At 38.3% G+C, this 24,573-nt stretch overlaps 1 protein-coding gene across 1 annotated transcript in view; it reads right to left on the reverse strand.

Annotated features, from left to right (window-relative positions):
* The window catches only part of GPC6 (glypican 6), a 777,565-nt gene that overhangs the window by 207,155 nt on the left and 545,837 nt on the right, over window positions 1-24,573 (reverse strand). The window contains 1 exon segment of the mRNA XM_041128712.1: window positions 2,648-2,813. Coding sequence (XP_040984646.1) covers window positions 2,648-2,813 — 166 coding nt within the window.

Genomic DNA, 24,573 nt, shown 5'->3' on the forward strand with positions numbered 1-24,573 from the left:
GATTTATTAGTGCTATATAAATGTGATTTCAGTCCTGACTTTTATATTTATAAACTACGGTGGAACATGTAACACATCCTGTTGTCAGAGAGCCCATTTACTTCCCTCTGCTCCTCCTCGCTTGTAGATCTTGAGTGTTGCTGGACAATTACAGTAACTACAGAACAATACTAGAACATGCAGTCCAAACTACAGTATTTGCTTAGTTACTGACAAACACATCTGAGATTTTTCTCCTAGTACCAACTTTTGCCAAAACAACCTTGCAGTATACAGATTATGAGCTAAGCAAAACTGTCTTGTTGTGTATGAATATGCACTAACATTTGGGATTCCTGCCTACGCAGAGACTGCTAGTGCACAAAATTACCTTTTTTTTTCCTTTTTTCTAGTGCACGGTTCCTAGTATCGGAACAGGGATAAAAACTGCTCATGCATAATTTCCAATCTTTCATAGCTCAGCGGTGCTGTAAAGTGCTGCCGTTCGTTTTAATTCAGTGAGTAGAAGTTTTGTTGTGTTTAGTACTAAGGGAATTGCATGTGTTATTAGAAAGCCTCTGACAGCTGTCAGAGACAGAGACGACTTGCTGCATTTCAATCTTTCATAAAGGAAGGACTAAGGACCCTCATCTTCAGCAAAGCTGTCAGAGCCCTCAAAAAATGGGATAAAACAGAATACCTTTTCCAAACACAGGAAAATCTCTCTCTCTCCTTCTCTATTCCCTTCCCCATCAAGTTGTAGAGGGGAAGTTGTATAGGTAGAAGAAAGAGGAAATACGTCTTGATATATTTGTACTTTATACTGCCTTGTCATCACTGACCTGAAGGGAAAATTGCGTAGCAGCCTGCTTTCCTTTAAGGAAGCACACAGTGTATTACGTAGTATTTAATAAATTAGCATTATGTTTTAACATAATGTACAACCTTTCATGCAGTTTTTCTTTTCTGAGAGCAGGAACAATCAAAACCTGAAAGACACTGATGAAGACAAGGGCTTTGCATCAAAGACTCTGAAAGTCTGAATCTGTAAGCATTTCCACACCTTCCAACACATGCCTCACCCTGCCCAGCACTCTTAATGAATTTAAAGCACCAGAAAAGGAAGTCTTCTTTTAAGACCTGAAATTTTACCTTCCAGCTTTTGATTTGAACAGGTTCTTGCCTTAATAAACCCTCTGTTGTTTATTTTAGTTAAAACATTTTTTTTCTAAAAGCTTAGATTATTTTCTTTGATGAGAATTAGTGACAACTGAGCTCTTGCTTACTCTTTAATGACAAAGGGAAAGTAGCTTATGCAATGTCTTTAACAGGTTGGCACTGTTTTCCCATCAGCTCCTACTTAGCTTTCTGATGATGAACTGACTCTTCCTTTCATACCAGTAATCCCACAGATATCCCTCCATACAGCACCGCTGCTGATGTCAGCTCCTTTAACCAGTACAAGGCATGTTTATTTGTATCATTTGTTTATTATTGCTGTTTGCATTTTTGGCTTATGCTATTTTTATAGCACACTCAATGTTGTTTTTCACTTTTCATACTCTGATTCATTTTTCATCCTGTTTTCTTCTCCCTATCCATCTTGCACTACCTCTCTGCTGAGTAAAGTGAAAATCCATGAATGAGTCAGAGTCAAATTTTCAAAGTCACATTGGTCAGTGCGGTTTGAAATTAAGCAAAATGAGATTGCTCATATTTTGTCTTTCCAAAAGTAGAAAATAACATTTCCTTTCTTTGGTTGCAATAAAGAGAGCTTTATCCCATGTTCTCCAGCTGCTTTTATCTTCATGAAATCCAGTCTAGGCTATGGTGCTCATTAGTGACTGGTGTAACTAGCTATTTCTGTTCTTTCTATATTATCATTAGCCTTGTCTAATTCCTCATCCTAACCTGTGTATCATCAAAAGCATCTCAAAGGTCTTACTTCTTGTTAAATGTTATTCTTCTGGGAGGTTTTTTTTTGCTACAGGATATCTGAATGGCTGTTTAAAGGAGATTTCTTTCATGTTTTTTCTTAGTTTACTGGAGTGAAGAATTATGTGAATAAAACTGTAGTAGCAGTTTTCCTTAAATACATATTCTATGCTCCATTCTAACATTTTGATTGCATGTTTGGTACTTTCTATTCAGCACACTGAAAGGGAGACATTAACATATTTTAATCAAGAACAAGGAATTAATAATTTCTCATGTATGTAACTTTTTAAGTTTTTTGCTTATATACTACCAGAATTAAGAACAGCAGCTGTTGTGATTTATGTTGACTGGATGTTATACAATGTTATTATCTTCTCAGCTTGCAAGAGCCTTGTTTTCAGCTGTAATATATACTATTTCTGCCATGTTAAGCTTGTTATCAAATCCTTAACCAAAGCCTTCTCAACATTTCACATACCATGTAATAATAATTCAGCTCAGAAGCCGTAACACCATACCATTCCTTTTGAAATAATACGAAATGTGACTGGCTCGGGGAGGGGGAAGAGTCATTTTTTACTGCAAGCCAGGAAGGTCAATTAGAAAGTGAGGTGCATCTGCAGTTGCTTCATTGCGAATATTGACCAACAGCGTCTTCTAACCTCACAAAACTCTGCAGATGTTTGCTATTACCAGCATTTCCTTCCACTAATATTTAAACTCTTCTTACCTATGAACAGATTCCACTCAGTATCCAAATCAGCCTGATTTGCTAGGCAGCCCTTCATTACATTGAGGCAATAGTTGTTGCAAGGTTTCACAGTGGGAAGTCCTCTGCAGTAAGGGCAGTACAACATCTTCATTAACGCTCGGATGCACCCTGGGGTGGGACTGACCTGCAGAGTTTAAGGGGGGGAAAGAAAAAGAAAAAGGAGGAAATCAATCTCCTGTTCTGCGAATTTCGGGATCGCTGAGATTATGCCTCTCAAGCAATAAGTGCAGAAGGGGCAATTTGTGAAAAGAGCTCAACCCTTAATAACACCCTCCTATGAGACTAATCGATTCCTGCCAATTATCTTCATTTAGCACAGCCAGCAGCTATTTTCAGGAATGCAAAAATCAACACTTCCCTACTGATGGCAGTGCTTGCCTCCCCAGCCCTCCCACACCAAGTCTACTGGAAAGCGAAGGAAAAACATCAGGGAATCAGCTGGACAGTAACTGACTGATCCTAACACGGAGGTTCCTGAGGAGACCCCGCGCTCTTCCTACTGAAGCTAGAACTGTCAGTCACACCGTCACTGGACCAGATTCTCCTCTTTATTAAAGCACAGTAAATCCAGGATAATCTTGATGATTTCTATAAAATTATTCAGAACTGCACCATGACAAAGGGATATCACTCTGTTTTCAGACAAAAACATCCTTCTGTCTTCTCAGATAATTTCATAAAGAGATCAGACAGGGTTTTTTTGATATGCTTGCAACATCTCGAGTGACAAAAAGCATTGTAGACAACAGTCTAATGCATTTCAATTTACATATCAGCATGGCACAACTTGGCTGCACATATCGAACTTAAAACAGCCACCAGAGTCAATGGAAAGACACCCAATGAGTTTAGGGTTTCCAGTCAAAGTCATTAACACTGAGCATGGCTGACAGAAGGAAGTAGTGTGTAGATACAAATTTTTAGTGATATGCGTTAGAGTTTGCACTAGAAGGGTATGGGTTTCCTGGAGAGGAAGAGTGGAGGTTAGGGAAAGGTTTTTGCATAAGGCTTCTCCGTTATTTCTAATGATCCTTCACCTTATCTGTTTTAGTCATCAAAATGCTGGGGGCATCTATTCAGCAATATGCCTTCCGTGTTCAGTGGAGAGAAATAGGTTCTTTTTGCGTCGTTTCTTTATCCCACCTCTTGAAGGGTAGGATAAATCATCTTCTGGACGACATCCACTGAATCCTCCATATCTAAATTTAAACCACTCAAATTGGTCACATTTGACAACCATGTGAAGTTCCTTGGGTAAATATTATTTCCCTCGCCCTCTCGTTTCCATATTTAATTGTTTCACCTCAGGCTTTTAAAATCGTATGTACTACTACAATGTACGTTTTAAGGCCAGAAATTCTATCTTGTATTAAAAGTGCACGTTAGGTACTACTTGCAAAAGCATCTTGTCATGGTGCAGTGGAGCTTAAGTTTCTCGTGCTGGAGTGACAATCCAGAGCAATGACAAAGGGCTACAGGTTCCTCAGTGATTTCAAAATTCCTGGACAGGAGGGTGCAAAGCAATGGCACTCCTTTCACTCATTCTGTTGGTTTATGAATAAATGCAATGCTTCTAATATGAATTTGAAGGGATTAAACTGTTTTTCCGTATTCATGGTAGCTTGTGCTGAAGGCATGAATCTGGCTTTGCACTATAACAGTACATGCTAAACTGACTGATGTGGTTTGTATTATCAGGATTATACTAAAATGGCACTTCTTTTCTTTTTCTCTGGAATTTCTTTGTCCCCTTGTGATGCAAAATCACTGATTTTTAGAGAACTATGCAGAACATACTCTTTACACTGGACATTTTTACATGAAAATGGCTCTGTTAAAGAGTTACAGCAGATGCTTCTGAGTACGCTCAGAAGTGATTTTTGCCTTGGTTTCCAAGGGAAATGCACTTTACTAGCACAACACTCTGATGGTGTGTGTGAAGGTATATTTATCCATCCTTTTCCAATAGCTTTTGAACCATCAGCCAATTTCAATCAAATTTGACTGAGGACTTCAGGTCTCAGTACATTAAGATCCTACAAGTTTTTTCAAAATAGACAGCTGGGAGAAAAAGAGAAGAGAGGCTCTATTACTGCCTTTATTGAGGAAAAGGCTGAAGCATGAGGTCAGTTCCTCACAGATATCAAAGAATCCACGTGGAGGAATGATGCTTTGAATGACCCATGGGTTAAAAAAAGCACCGGGGGGAAATTTCACCTTATTAAACAGCAGAAAATCCAAATACAAGGAAAGCTGAACTTTGTTATTTCCACTGCTCAGAACTACTTTTTAGAGTCACTTATCCAACTGTTTTATCTTTATACCTCTAAACCTAGAACACGCCCATTTTTACACAAAGATTAACACAAAAAGCGGGACGTAAACAGAATACATATACTTATGGTCAGCAATGGACTTTTCAAAATTTGAAATTGCCGCTTAAAGCCAGAGATGTTTCTATCTGTGGGCACATGAGAGTTTTATCAGCAAAGTTCCTTTCATGCTTAAAATTATGCTTCTTCCCAGGCCCAGAAGTCTTGTTGATGCAAGGTTGTCAGCACTTGGTTGACGCCTAAGTTCAGCCGGAATCCACATGTTCTCCCATCCACACCTTCCCAAGCCCACTTTTGTATTTGTGCTGACAGCACATATACCTATAGGATCTTGACCTTGCACAAAAACTTCCTGGCAATTTCATTCCTGAAAAGCATAGCTAGAGGAGAGAAGACAATCCCTGTCTTTATATTATATTTATATAAATCAAATACCATAAATACTTATGCAAGCCTTATTTTATCACAAGTGTAGTCTGAGAGGTAACTAGCTATCATGTCTTTCTCTGCCGGAGGTCCAGATCATATGCCCGATCTGCTAGGACAGGACCCTAAAGGCCAGTTAGAATACCTATTTACGGTGGCCCAGTGAATCTTGGATCCTTGTCGCATTACAGAACAGCTTTAACCAGAGTACTCCCAGACACAGTCCACTGCGAAGTAGTCAGGATAAATTCTTACCACTCAAAAAGAATGAGGAGGACCCAGGTGTCTCATATCTTGTCTGAATGTTTTAATAACCCCCGTACAAAATGGTGGCATCATCAACAGCATTTTATAAGAAAGGAAGGTGCCCTGCTTCTGTTCAGAGAGTAGTAATATTTTTTAAGATAAGAGGCCAAGCTGTGACTCCAAGCAGAAAGCAGATGGAGAAAGTTTCTACAGGAGCCTCTGACATGTCTATATCTGCCTCTGACATACCTGTATCGGCCTCTGGCAAAGACCAACACAAGCAGCTCCTTGCTGACCAAGGTAGATGTTGCAGACCTGTGTTTCAGAAGATGCTATGCTGCTGAAATAAATACAGGCGCAGATCAGTTGTTGTCTCTGAGGCCAAGTGGCCGGGACTGGCTTACATTCCCACTGCTTACTGCTAGCACCTTCTGCTCCAAGCTGGCCACATCCCATACTACTACATAGTATTTGGCACTACATCTCCTCTGGGTCCCACCTGGTGCCTGAGTGACTAAAATACATAATAATTATTTTGTGTGGTTATGTTTCAGCTCAAAGTGTTTGGAATAATAGGAAGGGAGTACTGCAGGCGATGGGAGTAAAAGGAAGCTTAATGTAATGTTGCACGTTTTGAAGTGAGATGGGAGGTTATGTCTGATAGCGCTTAGACTACACTTGGCCTAGCGTTGGAAAGAAGAGAGGGGACCAAAAGAAGACCGGTATCTTGATGCAGCTTTCTGGAGGTGGTCTCCGTCCTCCAAACAGTGCCCAGGCACCGCACGGCGAGAGCCAGGTGGAGAGGTCCGACACACAGCCAGGAGGAGAGCTAACAATTAACCGGTGACCCCAGCACGTGATAAACCCTGTTCTCAAGCTTGCTCCCTCTTCCCCTGCCACTTAGCAGTACTGATGGACCTGTAGGTGACAAACCCTTCCCACTTGTGGCACGGGGAAACATTAAACTAACTCGGCTACTTTGGAAGTCTGAAGGCTAAAAGTTAAATGCCGTGTTACAGCAGTTAAGTGCCTTTGTGAATCTAGCCTTTGGTGAGCAGCCAAGTTTCAGTTCTCAGCTTCAGATGTTTTTTCTGCATCTTTACTTTCAGAGAATACAGTCAGGTCTTTTTCCTCTCTCAACAACAGCTGAAGTACCTTTCATGCAAAAAATAATCGATTTTTACTCTAACATTCTGAAATCTTGGTACAAAACCAAACATGATAAATATTCAGCTTAGAGTATGAGTATTTCAGAACGCTATGAACACATGAAATCTAGAGATTATCACAGAAAGTTGATTTTCAACCACCTATAATTGGCTTGCTACTTCTTGCTGCTGGCAAATTCTATGAAATGTATTTTCAAAGCCCATTTCTCATTCCCATCTTAAAAAAAATAAAAAATTCAGCGTGTCTCACACCTAATAATACTTTTCTGCAGACCAGTCAAAGGGCAGATATTCATTTCATTCAGAAGTATTCCAAACCTGCATTTGCTGAGGATAGCTGTTCCTCAGCTCAGGAGTTTCAGCATTTTTTCTGTAAACTAACATTTGTGGATGGATATAGCTGGTTTGGTGGGGTTTTTTTCTTTTTTGTCTTTTAAATTGCATTGCAATTGGCTCTATGCTAATCGCAGCACAGAAATTTGCATAGACTTCAAAGTTTAGAAATAACTAGTCCTTATGTAAATGATATATTATAAATCAATCAGATCACACTCAATGACATAACTGGGGAAACTGCTATAGAGGAGTCATTAATTATATCGTGCTGTCTCCCTTACTGACTAGGACATCTTCATTTTAGTGTAAGCGTACGTGGAATGCAGCACATCAGAAAAGTGCCTTTCTGAGCTTTGATTGAGCCTAGTAGCTGCAGGACATGTTACATTACTGCTTTCTGTAACATTTCCTGACAGCTTCAACTTTATCTAAATGTATGTTTTTGCATACATGCAAAAAAACCCCAAAAGCAAGATTCTTAAGGGCTTCATTACTGAACACTTGTTTTCCCCCTTCAGAAATTCTAGGAGGAATATTATTTCATCTAGAAGACAGATTTTGCAATGATGAACTTGCAAATATAAATAATTGAGGAGAGAACTTCTTTGGGTAAAAGCCATGAAATTGTACTCTCTTCTAACACCGCATTTGCAAAGACTGCTTTGTTATGTATTTGACCTGTTTTTATAATCAAAAGCCTTGGCTTTGTCAGGTAAACAAACATAAATATTTTTTCTGATACAAAAAAATCAGACAAACTGATTAAACAACTGGTCACCTTTAGAAGGATCAAATGTACTGACATGCAGTTTCTCTACTTGTATTTATAGGTGATTTCTTACTGAAGTAGCTGGTACATGTTGTCTGGTAAGAAAGTAGGGGTGTTCTTCCAACGTAATATTGAATGTACCTAAACTCACAGCATAGAGCCATACTTAGGTCCAGATCCTGTCATTTCTTGGCACATAATAAAATCTGTCAAATACGAGCAAAAGGAATCAAAACTCAGTGCAACCCCAGAGACCACAACAGGGGACACAACTCCTTCCTGCATTTCCTATGCACCCAAAGGAACTGATCCCATTTGGAATCACACGGAGTCACTCCTTAGCATGAAGACCTTGGGGGGAAGCTGCCAGGAGGAACCAGTTGATTTCTAGCCAACTGGCCCAGGAAGTAGATACTCTTTTAAAATGCCTCTACACTAGGACAACCCATAGTCTGGGAAAGAGAAGGGAATTGCATTTTATTTCTCACAAGCGTTACGAACGCATTAACAACCAGGCTGCTGGATAAAAAGTGGAAACTCCTACTTCCTTCCCATTTGGTGTTCAAAACAAGGTATCATATGCTTTGCTTTATACAAGAGGGTGAGGTGTATTCCTGCAATCCCATGTAAATGGTCCATAATTGGAGAGAGTTTTGAAATGAATCCCTGTCTTTAGCACTTGTGTGTTGGTTAAACGATCCAGCTCTCCACTCAGCAAGCTGATGTTGTGTGTCCTGCGCAGGCATGATGCACTGTCTGAGAAACTGGGGCACTGACATCCTTAAGTCACTTTTTGGATCTCTGTGTAGTCCATCTACAACTTAATGATGGAAAAATGAGCTAAGTTTCCCAAGTATAATTTTGTCCATAGCCTAATTATCTCAAGAGTTTCAAATAGGACAAGGGCAATAACAATAAAATGCTTACGTATGTGGCAAGGTCAGAGTTTGATCTTGAATACATTGGCATGTCTCGACCAACTCCAAGAGAAATGCAAACTCCGCTAAGAGTATCAGTCCCCCCACATTCTTCCACCAAAAAGTTGATATATCTGTGGACAACTCCATAGTCCAATTCTAGTGTTTCCTGTCCAAAAAATTCCACAGTACAATTCTAGTATTTCTATCCAAAATTATATCTAAAATCAAATGGGACATAAGGATTAGAAGTTCATGCTTGTGATTTCAGAAGGGAGGGAAGAAGAAAAACCTTGAATTAAGATTTGCTGATTATTGCATTCAACCTGCTAGAACTGAGGAAACTTTTCCTAAACACTAAAGCATCATTTCTGATCAACCATTGTAACAGTGATGTAACTGGCATCAGACCGAGATGTATCATGAAGTACACAGCATTGCCGCAAACCTTTGGATCACCCATCCTAAGAGGTACAGGTCCTTTTTCCTTTCCTTTCATCTTTAATTAACTTCAGTACAAAGACTAAACTTCAGTCCAATCACTCACTACTTTTAATCATATATCTTTGACACTATCTTCTCAACATGTTACAATTACTCCCTATTGATTTTTATCGTTGTTGTTTGCTTTTAATACCGGGGAAAGCAGATAAAGCTTAGCTGGCAATGATGTTTTTCTTCCTTTTGCTCTTTCTTTTCTTCAAACAAGATTTGCTTACTGTTGGATCCAAGTGATTTATTTTTCTCCTTGTCCATATTTTGACTATTTTCATGAGCACTCTGTTACTGCTGATTTCATTTAATAACCTAGATATCAAGCAAGCTCTTTTCAGCAGATTTCAGCTGAAAATGTGTCTGTGTGTATCTAATTAGAACTACGTAGAAATATTCATAAGATATTTGAATGCTTTATTGAAGTACTTCTCATTGTTTCAGTCTGGCTCTTAGATGCTAAGATCTCAGTTCACTGCTTTTATAGCACAATTTGATATAAAAATGGAAATACTGCATCAGCCATACTCAATTGGGAATGTATGTTGTAGAAGGTCAATTTGAGAATACTTGCTTATATCAACCAAAAGTCTAGTCTAATACTAACCTCCTAAAGATAAAAATAGCTATCTTTTTAACAATTCATAGCATCCCAGATGACTGAAAAGTAGAAGACCTGGTTTGAGTACTACAGCTTTGTACTAGTGTCTTTGACTTTGTGCTTGAATTATACCAAAATAAAACACTACAGCCAGTTAAACAGCTGCAAGATTCTGACAATTCTAGGATAGTACATCACGAGAATATGATGAGATAAAACACGGTAAATTTAATTTTAATATTTTCATATAAAAATATTTTCCCCAAAAATATATAATTTATAGTTCAATATGCTCATTCAACTATTAGAAACAATTTTAGGGCAATATAGTTGAACCCTAGAAAAGTTTTGTAATGTAAAAAAGAAATTACACATTTATTATCTGATACAAACTGTGCAGCATTAAACACTTACCACACTGCAACTCAGAAGAACCACCTTATTTTTTTCTAAAAGAAGAGGAACATTTAGCCATTGTTCTTGTCCAGCTGATATGTCCTTTTCCATTATCTATGATTTTGAAATCATTAGAAATATGGCAATTGGATTTCTTTTCAACACCTATTAAAATTTGAGGCATTTTTCATACTAATTGGGCAGCTCAGTATGTCTATAGTTGTATTCCGGCATGTGTATAGTTCTGGAAGGTGGACAAATATTGCTCCTCCATTTTACAGATGAAAAAATGAAACCACACAAGCAATTTTTAAAGGTATTTAAATGGACAAAACCTTAAAAGTTATGCACCAGAATTTTTCAACACTGCTCATAAGTATCGCTCTCATCTGTGACTTGCCTAAGTTAACATAACATGTAATTCTGAAACTAGCTATAGGAGAATAAGGACTGCAAGTCTCTAAGTGATTACATCAGGAGGTTGTACATCAAATCATAAATCATTGTTGCAGAGATGAACTGTGGAATTTCAAAATTTCCCCACAGAAGTCAAGGGCAAAAAACACAAGGACAAAATGTTCAGATGTTTACTTGGGTGAGACAGAACCTCTATTTACAGAGGAAAAGAATAGCTTCTCCTATTTTTAGGAAACTAGGAAAATTACTTATCACATTATCTGAATAGAGAAAATCCAAATTTAGAAAACCACTTGAAAATCTGCAGTCACAAGGATATTTGGTGTAAAGCTATTTTTTTAAACTCTTGAATCACTTCTGAGTAATGCTTTAAACCAAATTTTTTTTTTACAATTTAAGTTTTTACAAAATAAAATGTTTGAATGCTCAGATGTAAATATTAAAATGTTCTTCTTAAATCCCATTTTACCTGTCAGAGACATAATCAATTTCAAACAAACTGGGTGGAAAAATGCTGTTTGATTATAAATATGATTAAAACGAGAATTTCTTAGACTGAAAACAGTGCAAACTGAGAAAACACTCCAGGATATGGGGTTTTACATCCCATGAGATATTACTGAGCTGAAAAATCTGCCCTGCAAATTTTCTGGAAAAATATTTATCTTTCTCATCTGTTGTTAGAGTAAGCCCACATTAAATAGAATTTGAGGTATGGATTCCATCTGTTATTTTCCCAGCATTTCAAGGGCAAAGCTAAGGTGAAAAATCTTTGAAATAATTTCTTCCTTCCACTCCCAGGAGATGAGAAGTTTTTTGTTACACAGAAATAAGGAAGGAATCTCACAGCTGTTAGGCTTTTCAAATCCCACCATCTCTCCTGGAACATAAACTTTAAGGCACTCTCTTAATAAAAAGTAGTTCCTCTGCTTTCCTCCCAGAGAAAAAAACCACTGCATCTCACTTAAAAGGGAGTGTGCTCATTTCTTCCAGCCTTATGTAGAAAAGTCTACAGCCTCCACCAGATAAGAGGGCCTTGGTGTAAGAGGAGAGAATGTGCTAAATTTTCCAAGGCTGAAAATAGAATAGGACATGACTGTAAGCAACAGGGTCAGAAAACCACCTGAAACTGGCTACTTCAAGTAATTTGGGGAGCAAAAAGATGCATAAAGTCCAGCATTTTAGAAAAGGTCCTTAGTATGATTTGCTCAACTAGACACAGATATCAAAATCTGACCTAGGCTCCCTTACAAAACAGATTAACTTCAACCTAAAACCAGACATCTAAAATAGATGCTTATTACTCTCTCTTGTGGTGCTATAATGACTAATCCATGTGCAAATATCTTTAAAGTTAAGCAAGAAGAATCAACTGTTTTTTCCAACTAGAAAAGCAGAAGGATGTTACTGAGCAATGATGTGCAGGTGTCTTGTAGAACAGTCAGAAGAAGAGCAAAGTTGAAAGAGGCATTAAGAAAGAACGGTGAGGAAAAAAATGCCAGACTGGGCTCTGCATAATCGAGCAAAAGTGGCTTTGTGCTCACTGGGAGGAAAAAAAATGTTGCAGAGAAGTAGGTTAAGTATTGCCCAGGTACAAATCAGAAATAGAAGAGGAGGTCCTTGATAATCTGGAAATGAAATCCCCAGATAAGCAGGAAGCAAAACTCTGAGAAAGGGTTGAGACAGAAAAAGAGAACTGCCGCAGCAGGAGATAATGATCGAATTGAGCAGTTAGACATGTTGTGCGGCAGTACCTGGATAAGAAAACGATGTGAAGAATGGTCAAAGTCAGTCCTACTTACAGCACCCAAGAAACTTGAAATGCATACTACATACCTGAGAGCAGTCTTGCTGACTGCCTATCTGTGATTCACAGTGCAAAACAGAAAAGCGCCTGAGAAGAAAATCAGTTCTCTCAAACATAGAGAGCAGCAAAACTGTCCTGATCGCTCCTAAGTACTCTCAAGTAAGTCTTGTTCTCTGTTCACTGACCTGTGAATTGTTTTACTGACTTAAAAGGGGCATGAAGCTCAGAGTGGTGCAGAGGGCTGTGGGATGTCTTAGTTGTGCAGTGTCAGCAAGAACACACCAGCCCTGATGAGAAAGAAATAAATGCATACATAATATTGGCAGCCTTGGTCAATGTTAAGTTATGCAATAATTTGAGGTGACAAGTGACAACAGATTGACCCAACACGTTCCAGCTCCTTCCTTCTCTAAGAAACATGGACGGAGTCATGATGCAAAAGACACTTTAAAATTTATAGTAAGGTGATCAATGTATTGACAATGGCAGTCTCTTAGACACAGCAAGTAAGGATATGCAGATTCCTTGCAGGTGCCTTCCCGCATGACCGGCGAATGGTCTGGGCTGCATACAGGCAGTGACTAAAGGGTAGGGACTGGGTAGACTAGTACTAAAAGGAGGGTATTCTACTAGAGAGAGAAATAGAATTGTAGGGATAGCAAAGCAGGCAACTCCAAGGTTGATAGCTTTGTCTACTTGATAAGCTTCATTATATTCCTGCACTGAACGTTTTTCAAGTGAGTTCAAAGGGTAAAATCCCATAAGAAGCCCTGGGCGATTTGGCAAAAAAGCAAAGGAATCTCCATAGAAACAAAACATGATTTCTCAAGTTGCCCATATTCCTGGTCCTTCTCCATGAAATTCAAAAGGCCAAATAACAGAGTGCTGGGTTTTGAAACGAAACATTAAATCTGATTGTTAGCAATAAGCTGGTCACACCTTGTCAGAGACAAGATGCGTACAAAAATACAGTCATCACATCAGCAAGGGAATGCAAAGCCTGCTTTAAAGACTATTTGCTGAAGACCCTCCAGCCCAGTAGAAAGCAGGATTTTGGTTCTTTGGGACACAACAGAATATAACACTTTGCTTATGCTGCTGTTTCATTTCATGATGTGAATGAAGCACAAGAGGGAGCACACTAGACAGGACAGTGAAACAAAGTCTGTGTGGATCATATGCAAGTACAGAGATCGAAAGGGAACATCTTAAACTATTTTCTTGACTTCTAAAGTGAAGAAGCGTGTCAGATCTTTCAGGTATCCCAGCAAGGACCTAGTCAGATACATTGCTGGGTTCTAATAATCAACCACAGGCTCCTCAATACAATACGCAATGTCTTGGTCATATATTCAGGGTAGCACGGAAGCAGAGGGATGCTTTATAAATAGCTCAACATCTATTTATAGGATCCATAAATGCCCACTGCATTATGTGGGCCCAAATCATGTGAGATCACCTTATAGCTCCATGTTAACGTTTCCTCTTTTATGGTCTTTCAAATGCTCTTGTTAGATTTTCACAAAGCTACTTGTAAATATAAATACCATATATAAAATATTTAACAGATGCTCAAGTGCACCTTGGGATGATGACTATGGTCTGGAATGACCTGTTTATGGGATTTGTGCCCACATTTCTGCTGAGTATCGCACTTGCAGCTTTTGGAACTGCACAGTAGAAAGTAAATTTGCATCTTCATCCCATCATTTAAGCATTATTTGATTTTCTTTTATCTTCTTTTATTTTCTTTCAAATCCCTTCCTGATAACTGCATCCCTACTGACACAAAATGTAACAACAGAGGGATCCTCACTAGCGTCTCTATGTCCTACTTCCAAGTCACTGTAAGAGAAACATAGGAAGGTGATTAAATCAAGAATAGTTAGGGGAATTAATGTCTCTACAGTAAGAACAGGGATTCTTTTCAGTGTTTTGTCTCTGAGTTGTGCACTAAAGAAAAACATGGTCCAAAGTACTAGCACTGGATGACTGTATGATATGAAGTCAAGTATATAATTTCCCTGAGAACGTTATTGGATTGTATTAAAACAAACTAGTCCTGTGTAAAAGATCCAACTTCTTCCTCCTTCATGCTCATGTCCACATAAATATACAAAAACTAGAATCATGTAGTAAAATTAGATGCATTGTCTTGTTCACTGATAGTTAACAGAAGGGTGAACTGCAACAGCAAAATGCCTCTGTTATACTTAGTATTATAAAATTATAGCTTAGGTACTATAATTTTTGGAAAATATGCTAATGGAAAGTAAGGACAGGGTAGCATTGGTTCAAAATAAGCAAGTACGCAATGAAAGAAAATTTGTTGAGTTTAAACTGGTTATTTGTTCATGCTTGGAGGAAGCAGATCAAAACCTACGCTATAAAAATATATCTGACAACCAGATTTGTTTTTTCCTTTTATCTAGAGATAGACTAACTGTGAAATTTACTGTTAAATCTTCATTTACTCTACCATGAATTTTAGACTGATGTACCAAACAGAAGTAGAATCTACAAGCTTATGAAAACATTCATTTTAATATTTTGTTCCTCATAAATTATCAGCAGGTAAGCTGTTGTTTAAATTTTCTTTTCTTTATCCAAAACTGAGAAAGAAAATGCATTCTGTGTTGGACTGACTAGGACCTAAAAGGCAGCAGATCTATGAATATGAAAATTAAAAGAAGACACTAAACTGGGAAAAAATATAGCCTAAGATTATTTTCTTTTGCTCAGACATTTTGCCATAGTAACTTAAATTCCAACAATTTCAATGATCACTACAAACTACTGTAATTGTCTTGATTTACAGTTCTCACTTTCTCAAGTGCAGAAATCACTCATTTATGTGTTATGGTTCAGATCTGTCAACAGCCCTTGAAAGCACTGATCCCGTATCGTCCTCAGTGGGATGGAAGTGCTCTGCCGTACGCACTGAAGCCCCTGTCCCAGATGCATACTTCCCAGCTGTTGACTAAGATCAAGTGCATCATCTTTTCTTATCGCTTTAATATCTGACACGTTCTCAGCTTGAAGATTTTCTATTAAATGGATTTGGAGGGCACGGGAAGGAGTAACCGCTTCCTCCATCCACTTCATGCATCAACCCAAAACCGCAGTGCTTCCAGGGACCGTGGCCACACCATGACTGCGTGTCAGGAGGTGATACCTGGACATAAAACCACCCTGTGTGCTTTGGTCTTTTTTTAGGTGGAATCTGGATCCATGGTGTTTCCACAAATCTTCTGGTGATGCAATAAATGGCTACAACACCACCCACCCCACTGAGCCTTTGTACTCCATGGGGTTGATGCAGCCACTGCAGCTATGCTCTTCACGGAGAATTCCTGAAATCTTGGGTCAGAGACACAGTGTATATGGGGAACGCTTGTAACTGTGACCGCCCTTGTCCCTGCTGGTGTCACTCTTCCCAACAGACTTTCACAGACTTTCCAAGATAAGTTAGAACAGACTTAATTGTGCTGTGGACCGAACTTGTCCTGAATACACCTGCAGCCAGACCAGGGTAAGGATTTTTGTATTTTTTCCCCAGCATGCCAAGTTCTGCTTTAACAAAGTGATATATGTTCTATAGCTTGTTAAATAAGATGTCAGTCCTTGCTAGATGGCAAAACCCCCATTCATGTTGAACCTGAAAGGACCACACAGATTAGACTGAAAGATAATTTGACCCATGTCTCTAAGTGGCAAATGACTGAATTTACTGCCAGCTAAGTCAGAAAATCCAGTAAAAGTAAAATACAGCACCGTATACTGGCTACCTGGCAGTAAACTTGTATTTAAGCTATTTCATTGCCATTTGTCTTTATCTGATTAAGCCACCTGATTTATAAAACATGCTGGAATACAATTTATATGCAGCAATATAATCCACCTCGTGGTCTGGTTTCCAGAACCACAAGGATAAACATGCTCAAACCATAAAGGCACTCTCAATGCCAGATATCCATTTATAATGCCTGCTGAAAGATGTCTCATCATTACCATCTCCGGTATGGATGAACTGTCAGCTACACTACCACAACCTCTTTCCAAACCTTTTAAAAGTAAGGAAAGTCTCAGTCATGTCCAAAACACAAAGGTATTTCATAAGTTGGGAGAGATTTCCTCAACAGTGCAGTAATATCATTCACCTTCAGTGAAGAAGACAACAGGGATATCACTGTGAAGTTAGCACTACTGTAAACCTTTGACAGAGAAGCCAAATTTTCCAGTGGATTTGAGAAACACCACAAACTTGATAATGTCTTGTGTATCTAAAGGTGGATATTGAAACAGATTCTGAACCTGACAACTTTGGTCCAGATAGCACAAACCATCTTAAAAAAGTACAATTTCACTGTGCCTGTCCATTCAGCAAAGAGTACGTTGTTTCCGACAGTATCTCTGGAAATAAATGTCCTAAGCAGAATACTAGTTCTTAAAGATTTATGTCTTATAATGCTGTTGAAACATTTCTAATGAAAAATTAGAGGGTAGAAGATACCTGGTTTTCTTTCTTAAACAGCAGTGGAATGAATAGAATAGATGCTGCATTGACAACTACCAAGGTTCCAATTTTTATTTACATGGGCAAGTGCAGTGAGGTTCACAGCTGTGCAAGGTCCTGGACTTCCCATCCACTGCCTGGATTTAAAGGATTGCTTCCAGAGCAAGAGAAAGAGTAAATTTGCTTATGCTTACTTGATTTTCAGAATCTCTATATAAGATACTTCAAACATAACAACCAATTAAAGCCAACAGTAACTGGATTCTGCAGCATGAGTATCTCTGGCCCAAGAAGCAAACTGGGATCACCTGCTGATTTCCCATGTCAGTAAAATACCATTTGATGGATGGCCTCAAAATTAATTATTGAGGTCAGTTTCAACTGGGTACATCCAGTTTGCTCCTCTCTCATCAAAAGACAGTTTTCCAGCTCACGGAGAAAAATCATGGTATAAAAGTAGTCCTTTTTCACTGTCATTGCTTATTTTACACCTTATTTTGCCACCACCACTCTACACCTCAATCCACGGTCCCACAAACCTATACCATGAACAGCCCACAGACAAATAATCACATAAAATAAGCTGACAAATAATCACGGAGAAAAATCATGGTATAAAAGTAGTCCTTTTTCACTGTCATTGCTTATTTTACACCTTATTTTGCCACCACCACTCTACACCTCAATCCACGGTCCCACAAACCTATACCATGAACAGCCCACAGACAAATAATCACATAAAATAAGCTGAGATTTGTCAAAAGTTTTGTTTGATGGACACTGTTCTATCATCTCAAGGGACCTTAAACAAGTGAAATTAAAAAAGAAACAGGCTAAAGGAAAAGAGACGTGAACTTCAACAGTTTTTAGAGCTTATAAAACAACACTTCTAATGTGAAGTTTTCCATGCTAGCAAACCTTCCAGAATAAAGAGCATAGGTAAGGAACGGTTGCTATCAGTTGAAAGTCTAAACTTTCTTTCTGACTTAGTCTAGCAAGTATAAAATTGATTTCTCGTTGCAACTAGTCATAGAATCATAGAATCATTTAGGTTGGAAAGGACCCTTAAGGTCATCAACTCCAACCATTAACCTAACACTGCCAAGTCCACCACTAAACCATGTCCCTCAATGCCACATCTACACGTCTTTTAAATACCTCCAGGGATGGTGACTCAACCACTTGCCTGGGCAGCCTGTTCCAAGGCTTAATAACCCTTTCAGGGAAGAAATTTTTCCCAATATCCAATCTAAACCTCCCCTGGCGCAACTCGAGGCCGTTTCCTCTCATCCTATCACTTCTTACTTGGGAAAAGACACTGACACCCACCTCGCTACCTTTCAGGTAGTTGTAGAAAGTGATAAGGTCTCCCCTTAGTCCACAGGAAAACTTTTCCCTCATTGCATCCATTTTTTTTTGCAGCATCGCTCCCCATCTTGCTGAGTGTCTTGCATCTCTGTTCCCCCAGTGCTGGAAGCCTTTTGCCCTGAGCATGCTCAGATGCTTTTGTGCAACCAGCGCAGCCAGAACAGAAGAACACAACATACAACACCCAGGAAACAGTCAAAAGCAAAAGAAAATTTTACATGTCCTCATCGTGGGGCCTGGTCCTTAGGTCACAAAAATAACCTGAATATGTTCAGCACTTGAAGCACTTTTCATAAGTGGGATGGTGTGAACAGTGGTTATGTTGGGCCATGCCCCGGAACAGCTCGTTCACTGTGGATACGGTCCTGTGGTTCACAGCAGACGAATGGACCGTTCCTACCATCAATTTTGAGCTAGATAGATGTGGGTTTAATTTCACTTAAGTATATAAATCTACAATTTAGGCATCAACATCTGATGTAGTTATTCGGAACCCTTTTAGAGATAATGGAGAGAAACAAACACAGGGCTTAGTCAATCTTAGATGTAAGTAGGTATATGTGTCTCAGATTTTAGTTAGAACAATCAGGAAATTATTATAAACTGCACAAATTAAAAAGCTGGACTTGTTTTAATGTTGACACCAAACACTATATATATTTGCCTTCACTTTTCCTGTATTATTCTTTGCTGTCTTGGTCAGTGGGTTGTTGACTATCCTCCAACCTCAGAAACACATTTCACCCAGACTTTGTTCCTTTTTTCCTTGTGTAAGAGAACATCTGGGCTTTCAAGGAGAAGAGAAAATAGAGCCGTGAGGGTGGCTGATTTTTTTCCTTATATTGAAAGGTCAGGTTTTAGTAACAAGATTAGGATATGTCAGGTGACCCAGCCCTGGCCTTTGCTATGTGCCAAAACACCAGAGTTGACCCTGCTGTTCTTCTGTCCATTGGCTACAACCACGTGTATAAAACCCAAAGGCAGCTTTGGCAAATAACATTGGCATAACAAAGCACAAAATAATGCTGCAGAAATATTTCCTTGTACGAAATGACTCCTGGAAGTGGGTTCCTACTATAATTGGCCCATTACAAGCCATGTTGCCATTTCCCCTTCTACCCACCACGCTTCTGACTGGTTGCGTGAACACACTTACAAAATGCTGAGATCAGTGACATTGCTGCTACTAGAGATTGGATGAAAACAACTGCTGGGCACCTGTTATGATGAGGAAAGGTTAAAGAAATAAAAAAAATAAAATATGGCTTGACAAAAAGAAACACATTGAGCCAAGACTGAAATTTTGAAGCACAGAAAGCCGCCTCTCTCTCTCTCTCACCCTACATTTGTCAAGGGCACTGAAAGACAACCTGAACCAGAAATAATTTCACTATAGCTGGATTTCTTCATTCAGAGGAAAAGCGTTAACAAAACCCTTTATATATTATCTCTCTAATTTAGATGTATATATTCCCTCTGTAGTAGTTGAAAATGTGAAAATTTTAACACTACTACTTATGAACATAGGTGCACAAGAGACAAAAGAAATTTCTTTAATCTTCTGGTTTTTAACATAATGATCTTGCTATATTATCATTTAATGGCTAGTCACATGATACTGAACTAGCAAGCAAACTGCTTATGCACTGCATTTTATTTATTTTTTGAATGTCTGATTAGTAAGTGGCAACTAGAGATAGTTATTACAGGAAGCTATTACATTACTTACTCATCTAATACACTGACTTTTTATGTTTCTCTCCCTCTTAGGAAAAGTTTTTAAAAAAGACTAATATTTGCAGGAGAAAAGTCCACACCATGGGCTAAACAACACTTGGCTGTAAGACTACAGTACATTGTCTTGCAGAAGGCTGTGTTTGTTTTATGCATTCCATTTATTAGCTTTTATGTTCTGTGAATTATGTGGGGTTATTTTTCCTTTATTTAAAAATAATGTAAAAATACAGTATACCAGACAAAAAAGAGGCTGTGGAGATGAAGTTTTCATAAATATGGTGGGATACAATGAGGATCAGATTAAACCCTGCAGATTGGTTTTACTTATTATGCCAATCCAAAACAAGAAAGTTAATTTTACTCCCTTTATTTGATTAATTGGAAACTAAATCTCTCATCAACTTTTTATGAAAGTTGAGTCCCACTGAGTTGTGATTTTTCCCTTGATACATTTTTTACTTATTTAGGATTCTTGTCCTTAGCAAGACTGTTTGCACTGTACTATGTATTATACAAGCACAGAATTAGATGCGTCCATGTTCTAAAACAACAAACATAATCCTGCATTTAAAATGTGAATTCTGCCCATTTTTACATATTATTTTTCAGACAATAACATTATAATGACAGCCAGTTACAATTTCTTAATTGTTGAGTCTTCAGATCTGTGTAATTTGACAAAATGTGGGGCTTGGTCCACAAGACAAATTAAACCTGAATTAATGATAACTTTTTATTAGTCACAAATTTGCCAAATAGACCTGATTCAGCATAGAGAGAATCAAAGATACAATAGGAAAACAATGTAATTTTGATTGTTCAGAAAATGTTGGTGTCATTTTATAGATCCTTGATCTTTCCTAATAGATTTCTATAGCAAAGCCCTTGTTGTAGTATCTTAAGTCCCAATAAAGTACTTATTAATTTCTTGTAGGTCCCAGTTAAGTTACTTGCTTTAGTATGAACAGTGACTTTAGAGCCTCCTTCTAGAGACAGTGAAAAAAATATTTTTAAACCACTCAAGAAGAGCAGGAAAACCATCTGAACATTGATTTGTTTGAATGAAATTTAGAGACATTTTGATCTGAAAATCTTCAGAGGTTTCAAGACATGTTTCCTGTACTCAGAATTATTTGATATCACAGACTATTCTGAACGGAAGAATGAAAACATTTGCATGCTTGTTTTTTGTGGGAAAATGACTGCATGTGAAGTATAATAAATGAAAATTTTCTTGAGTGCTTATTCCCATTCCCTACTCACTTATGAACACAAAAGAAAAGTGAAGATGGAGCTGCAGACATCAAAATCGAGTGCAGTCTATTCTGGGAACCATTTATAGTGTAAGTAAAAGTGTAATTAAATAATGACTTCATTTCAGCAGGATCCCATGATAAGAATCAATAGTCAGGCCACTGATCTTGCATTAATTTGCCCTTACATCGTCACTAAATCTTGTCACAGTCACACTTTCGTGACACCCTGAATTAACCTTGACTGTAACCTTGGCTTTAAAAGAGAAACTTTTTTTTTTTCCCTTCCCCTCTCCAAAGGCTTCAATGGCTGCTTTCAGGGATTAATCGTATTCAGTAGAATTCACATATACAAGACACGATCTTCAATTCTAAAAGGTGCAACAAGTGTAATAATCCTTGCCCAAAAGTATCTTCCACAGTATAATGAAAACTGTTTCATGTTTAACTTATTTGAGCCTTGCTGAAAAACAATTTCCTTTTACTTGAAGCCTTGCATGTTCCTTCGAAGTAAATACTGCATTTTGATCTTAGTCATAAATGCAAAAATGTGCTAGAAAAAACAACATACACAGATACAAAGAAAACAAATCGAACACGATTAAAATGTTGCAATATTATTTGTAAGTTTTTGGGCCTATTGTTGATGTGTATCTCTTTTTTTTTTCATGCACAAAGAACCTTCTGATCTTCTGCAAGTCGACGATCAGCACGTGCAATACATTTTCATTTTGCCTGGATTTTATTTGCTGGCTGATACTTTGTACTCCTGCAAATACAAAAGGCTTCCTGCTCCTTACATCTCTTTACAGATTTACTAAAAAATGAATTGCTTCAGAAAATTCTGTGGATACTATTTTACAGCTTTAAAACCGTATGAATGCAAACATAAAGCAGCTCCCTGTCCAGACTGATAGACTGGGATTTATGGAGAGACAGCATTTTCACTTCAGGGTTTGTTAAAGAAATGAGAAGCCGCAATGAATCTTTACTGTTCTGGAAATACAAAACGTGCTCTTTCAATCCTGTCTAAAGATTTCATATTATGTAATTTCTTCTGTGGTGATACTTCATTAAGTTCCACAGAAAACTCATTATCCTCCCTCTCTGAAAAAGTCAATACAATAACTGGATCTTTTTATTAAAAGACTCGGTTTCGGATTCTTTGCTTTCCTGGAGGCTTAGAAGCACCCTGGCCTTTGGAGCTGTGTCCCCTCGCTGCCTTCTCGGGCTGAGGTCCACGGAAGGCCTCACGGTCCTACATGGCACAGCCCACCTCCGCCCTGGTGCCAGACCTGGCCAGGTTGCTTTCAGCAAGATACTGGATTGCTTTCTGCCTCTCACTAGGGAATGGGATCGCCAGCTCTTTACCTAAAAGGTGCCTTCGTTTTCAGTCAGCATCGGTCCCTGAAGCTCAGTGTTCAGCCTGTAAAGACGGCACCAATAGAGCAGAGAGAAAGGGAGAACGAAGAGCTTGGTATTGTTTGCTGGTTTACGCTCCTGTGTTGTGAAACATGGAAGCACAAAACACGGTGACATAATTTTTCACATCGTAATATCCACAGCGAGGAACTCGGTTATGAGGAGTGAAAGGAAGTTTAGTATCTTGTATGTTTCGGCTTCCTTCATGAGTTTTTTTCATAGCAGTTTTATCTTGCAATATATTGTGCTACTGTTTCAGGCAGTTTGGAAGTATAGATAAATAGGATAAATAAAGGAAGGAACGGCACTTATTAAGAGACTCAAGAACTTGGTGATACTCACATATTGGTAGCCATGACCGCTCCAGGGTATACTGCTGTGTTGACACCCAACACCCACAGTATCACACACAAGCCAACGTCATACCAACCGTAAAACTCTAGTCTGTTTTATTTTGCGGAGTTTCCCAATACTCATTATTCATTTCCTTTTCTAAATTTAAACTTGCAGAACTAAGCAAATAGGAACTCAGCTGTCCAGGATCTACTGAATACTCCAAATGACAGAGTCCTAAGGGCACATGAACAAGTTTTTCAAGGGTTGTGTTTCATCCAGCATAATTTACATTTTTAACACAATCTTCTAATTAATAGTACTATATTCCTTGTTAACCATTTGTTTTGCTTTCCTGTATTCAAGGAAACTCAGACACAAGAGGAGGCAACAGCTCAACAAGAAACTGGTACAAAATACACAACACTCTTCTTCTAAATGTGTTTTTAGAAAAGTCACTGCCATATAGATCTGCCCCTATTTCTGCCTTAATCTTCATGCATATGGATTAATGCCTGGTTTTGTACGACCAAAGAAAAGGTTTATCCTTGTTACTTAACTAGACAATGCTTCTGTAAAATTCCATTTTAGAGGTTTAATAAAAGTATGATAGTGAGTAGTAAAGCTTAATCTACTCTACAGTATTATTTAACAGCCATATAAAAACCTAAGAGTTGGGAGAGTTTGAGCTGACAAGTCAGCATTACATGTGCTTTGTCCATTTTCTTATTGCCAAACATCCAAACATAAAAAGGACCATTTTCTAGCACTCGCAGTACTTAGCTGACATTAGCTTCTTGTATTAGCCCAGAGAGGGCAACTAAACAAAGCAAAACCGAGTAACACTGACATCATGGTGATAAGCTAGTGCTTGCCATTTCATCTTCACAGCAGTCAGGGTATCTAGTAGCACAAAGGAGAATCAATCAAGAATAAAACAGATTTATTGCCACTAATGAGTGACCACAAGAGTGCTCCAAAAAGTGCATCATACCCCATTTTCTTTTTGGTTTTGACATTATAATATGGTAGAGAAGATACAGACAGGGGGGTCTACTTGTACACAGGATGAGCTAAGAGTTAAAGAAAAAAACAGTCCATGTTCCATACTGGCAAATGAACTACATTTTTTCCCTGGAAGCTAATGACACAAAGCTAATATCTGCTTGTCCTTCATCTCATAATACACTTATTACAAAACCACTATTCAAATTACAGTCACATCTTATTAGACAACAGATGGTCTTACCTAAATTGGTTGGTTAATTCAGGTTCACAATTTCTTATTAATAAAGTCACAACAATGAATCAAGCCTTCCTAGAACTCTTCATGAAGCCAGCCATGC

This window comes from Aquila chrysaetos, chromosome 14 (assembly GCF_900496995.4).
Source record: "Aquila chrysaetos chrysaetos chromosome 14, bAquChr1.4, whole genome shotgun sequence".
Lineage (NCBI taxonomy): Eukaryota > Metazoa > Chordata > Aves > Accipitriformes > Accipitridae > Aquila > Aquila chrysaetos.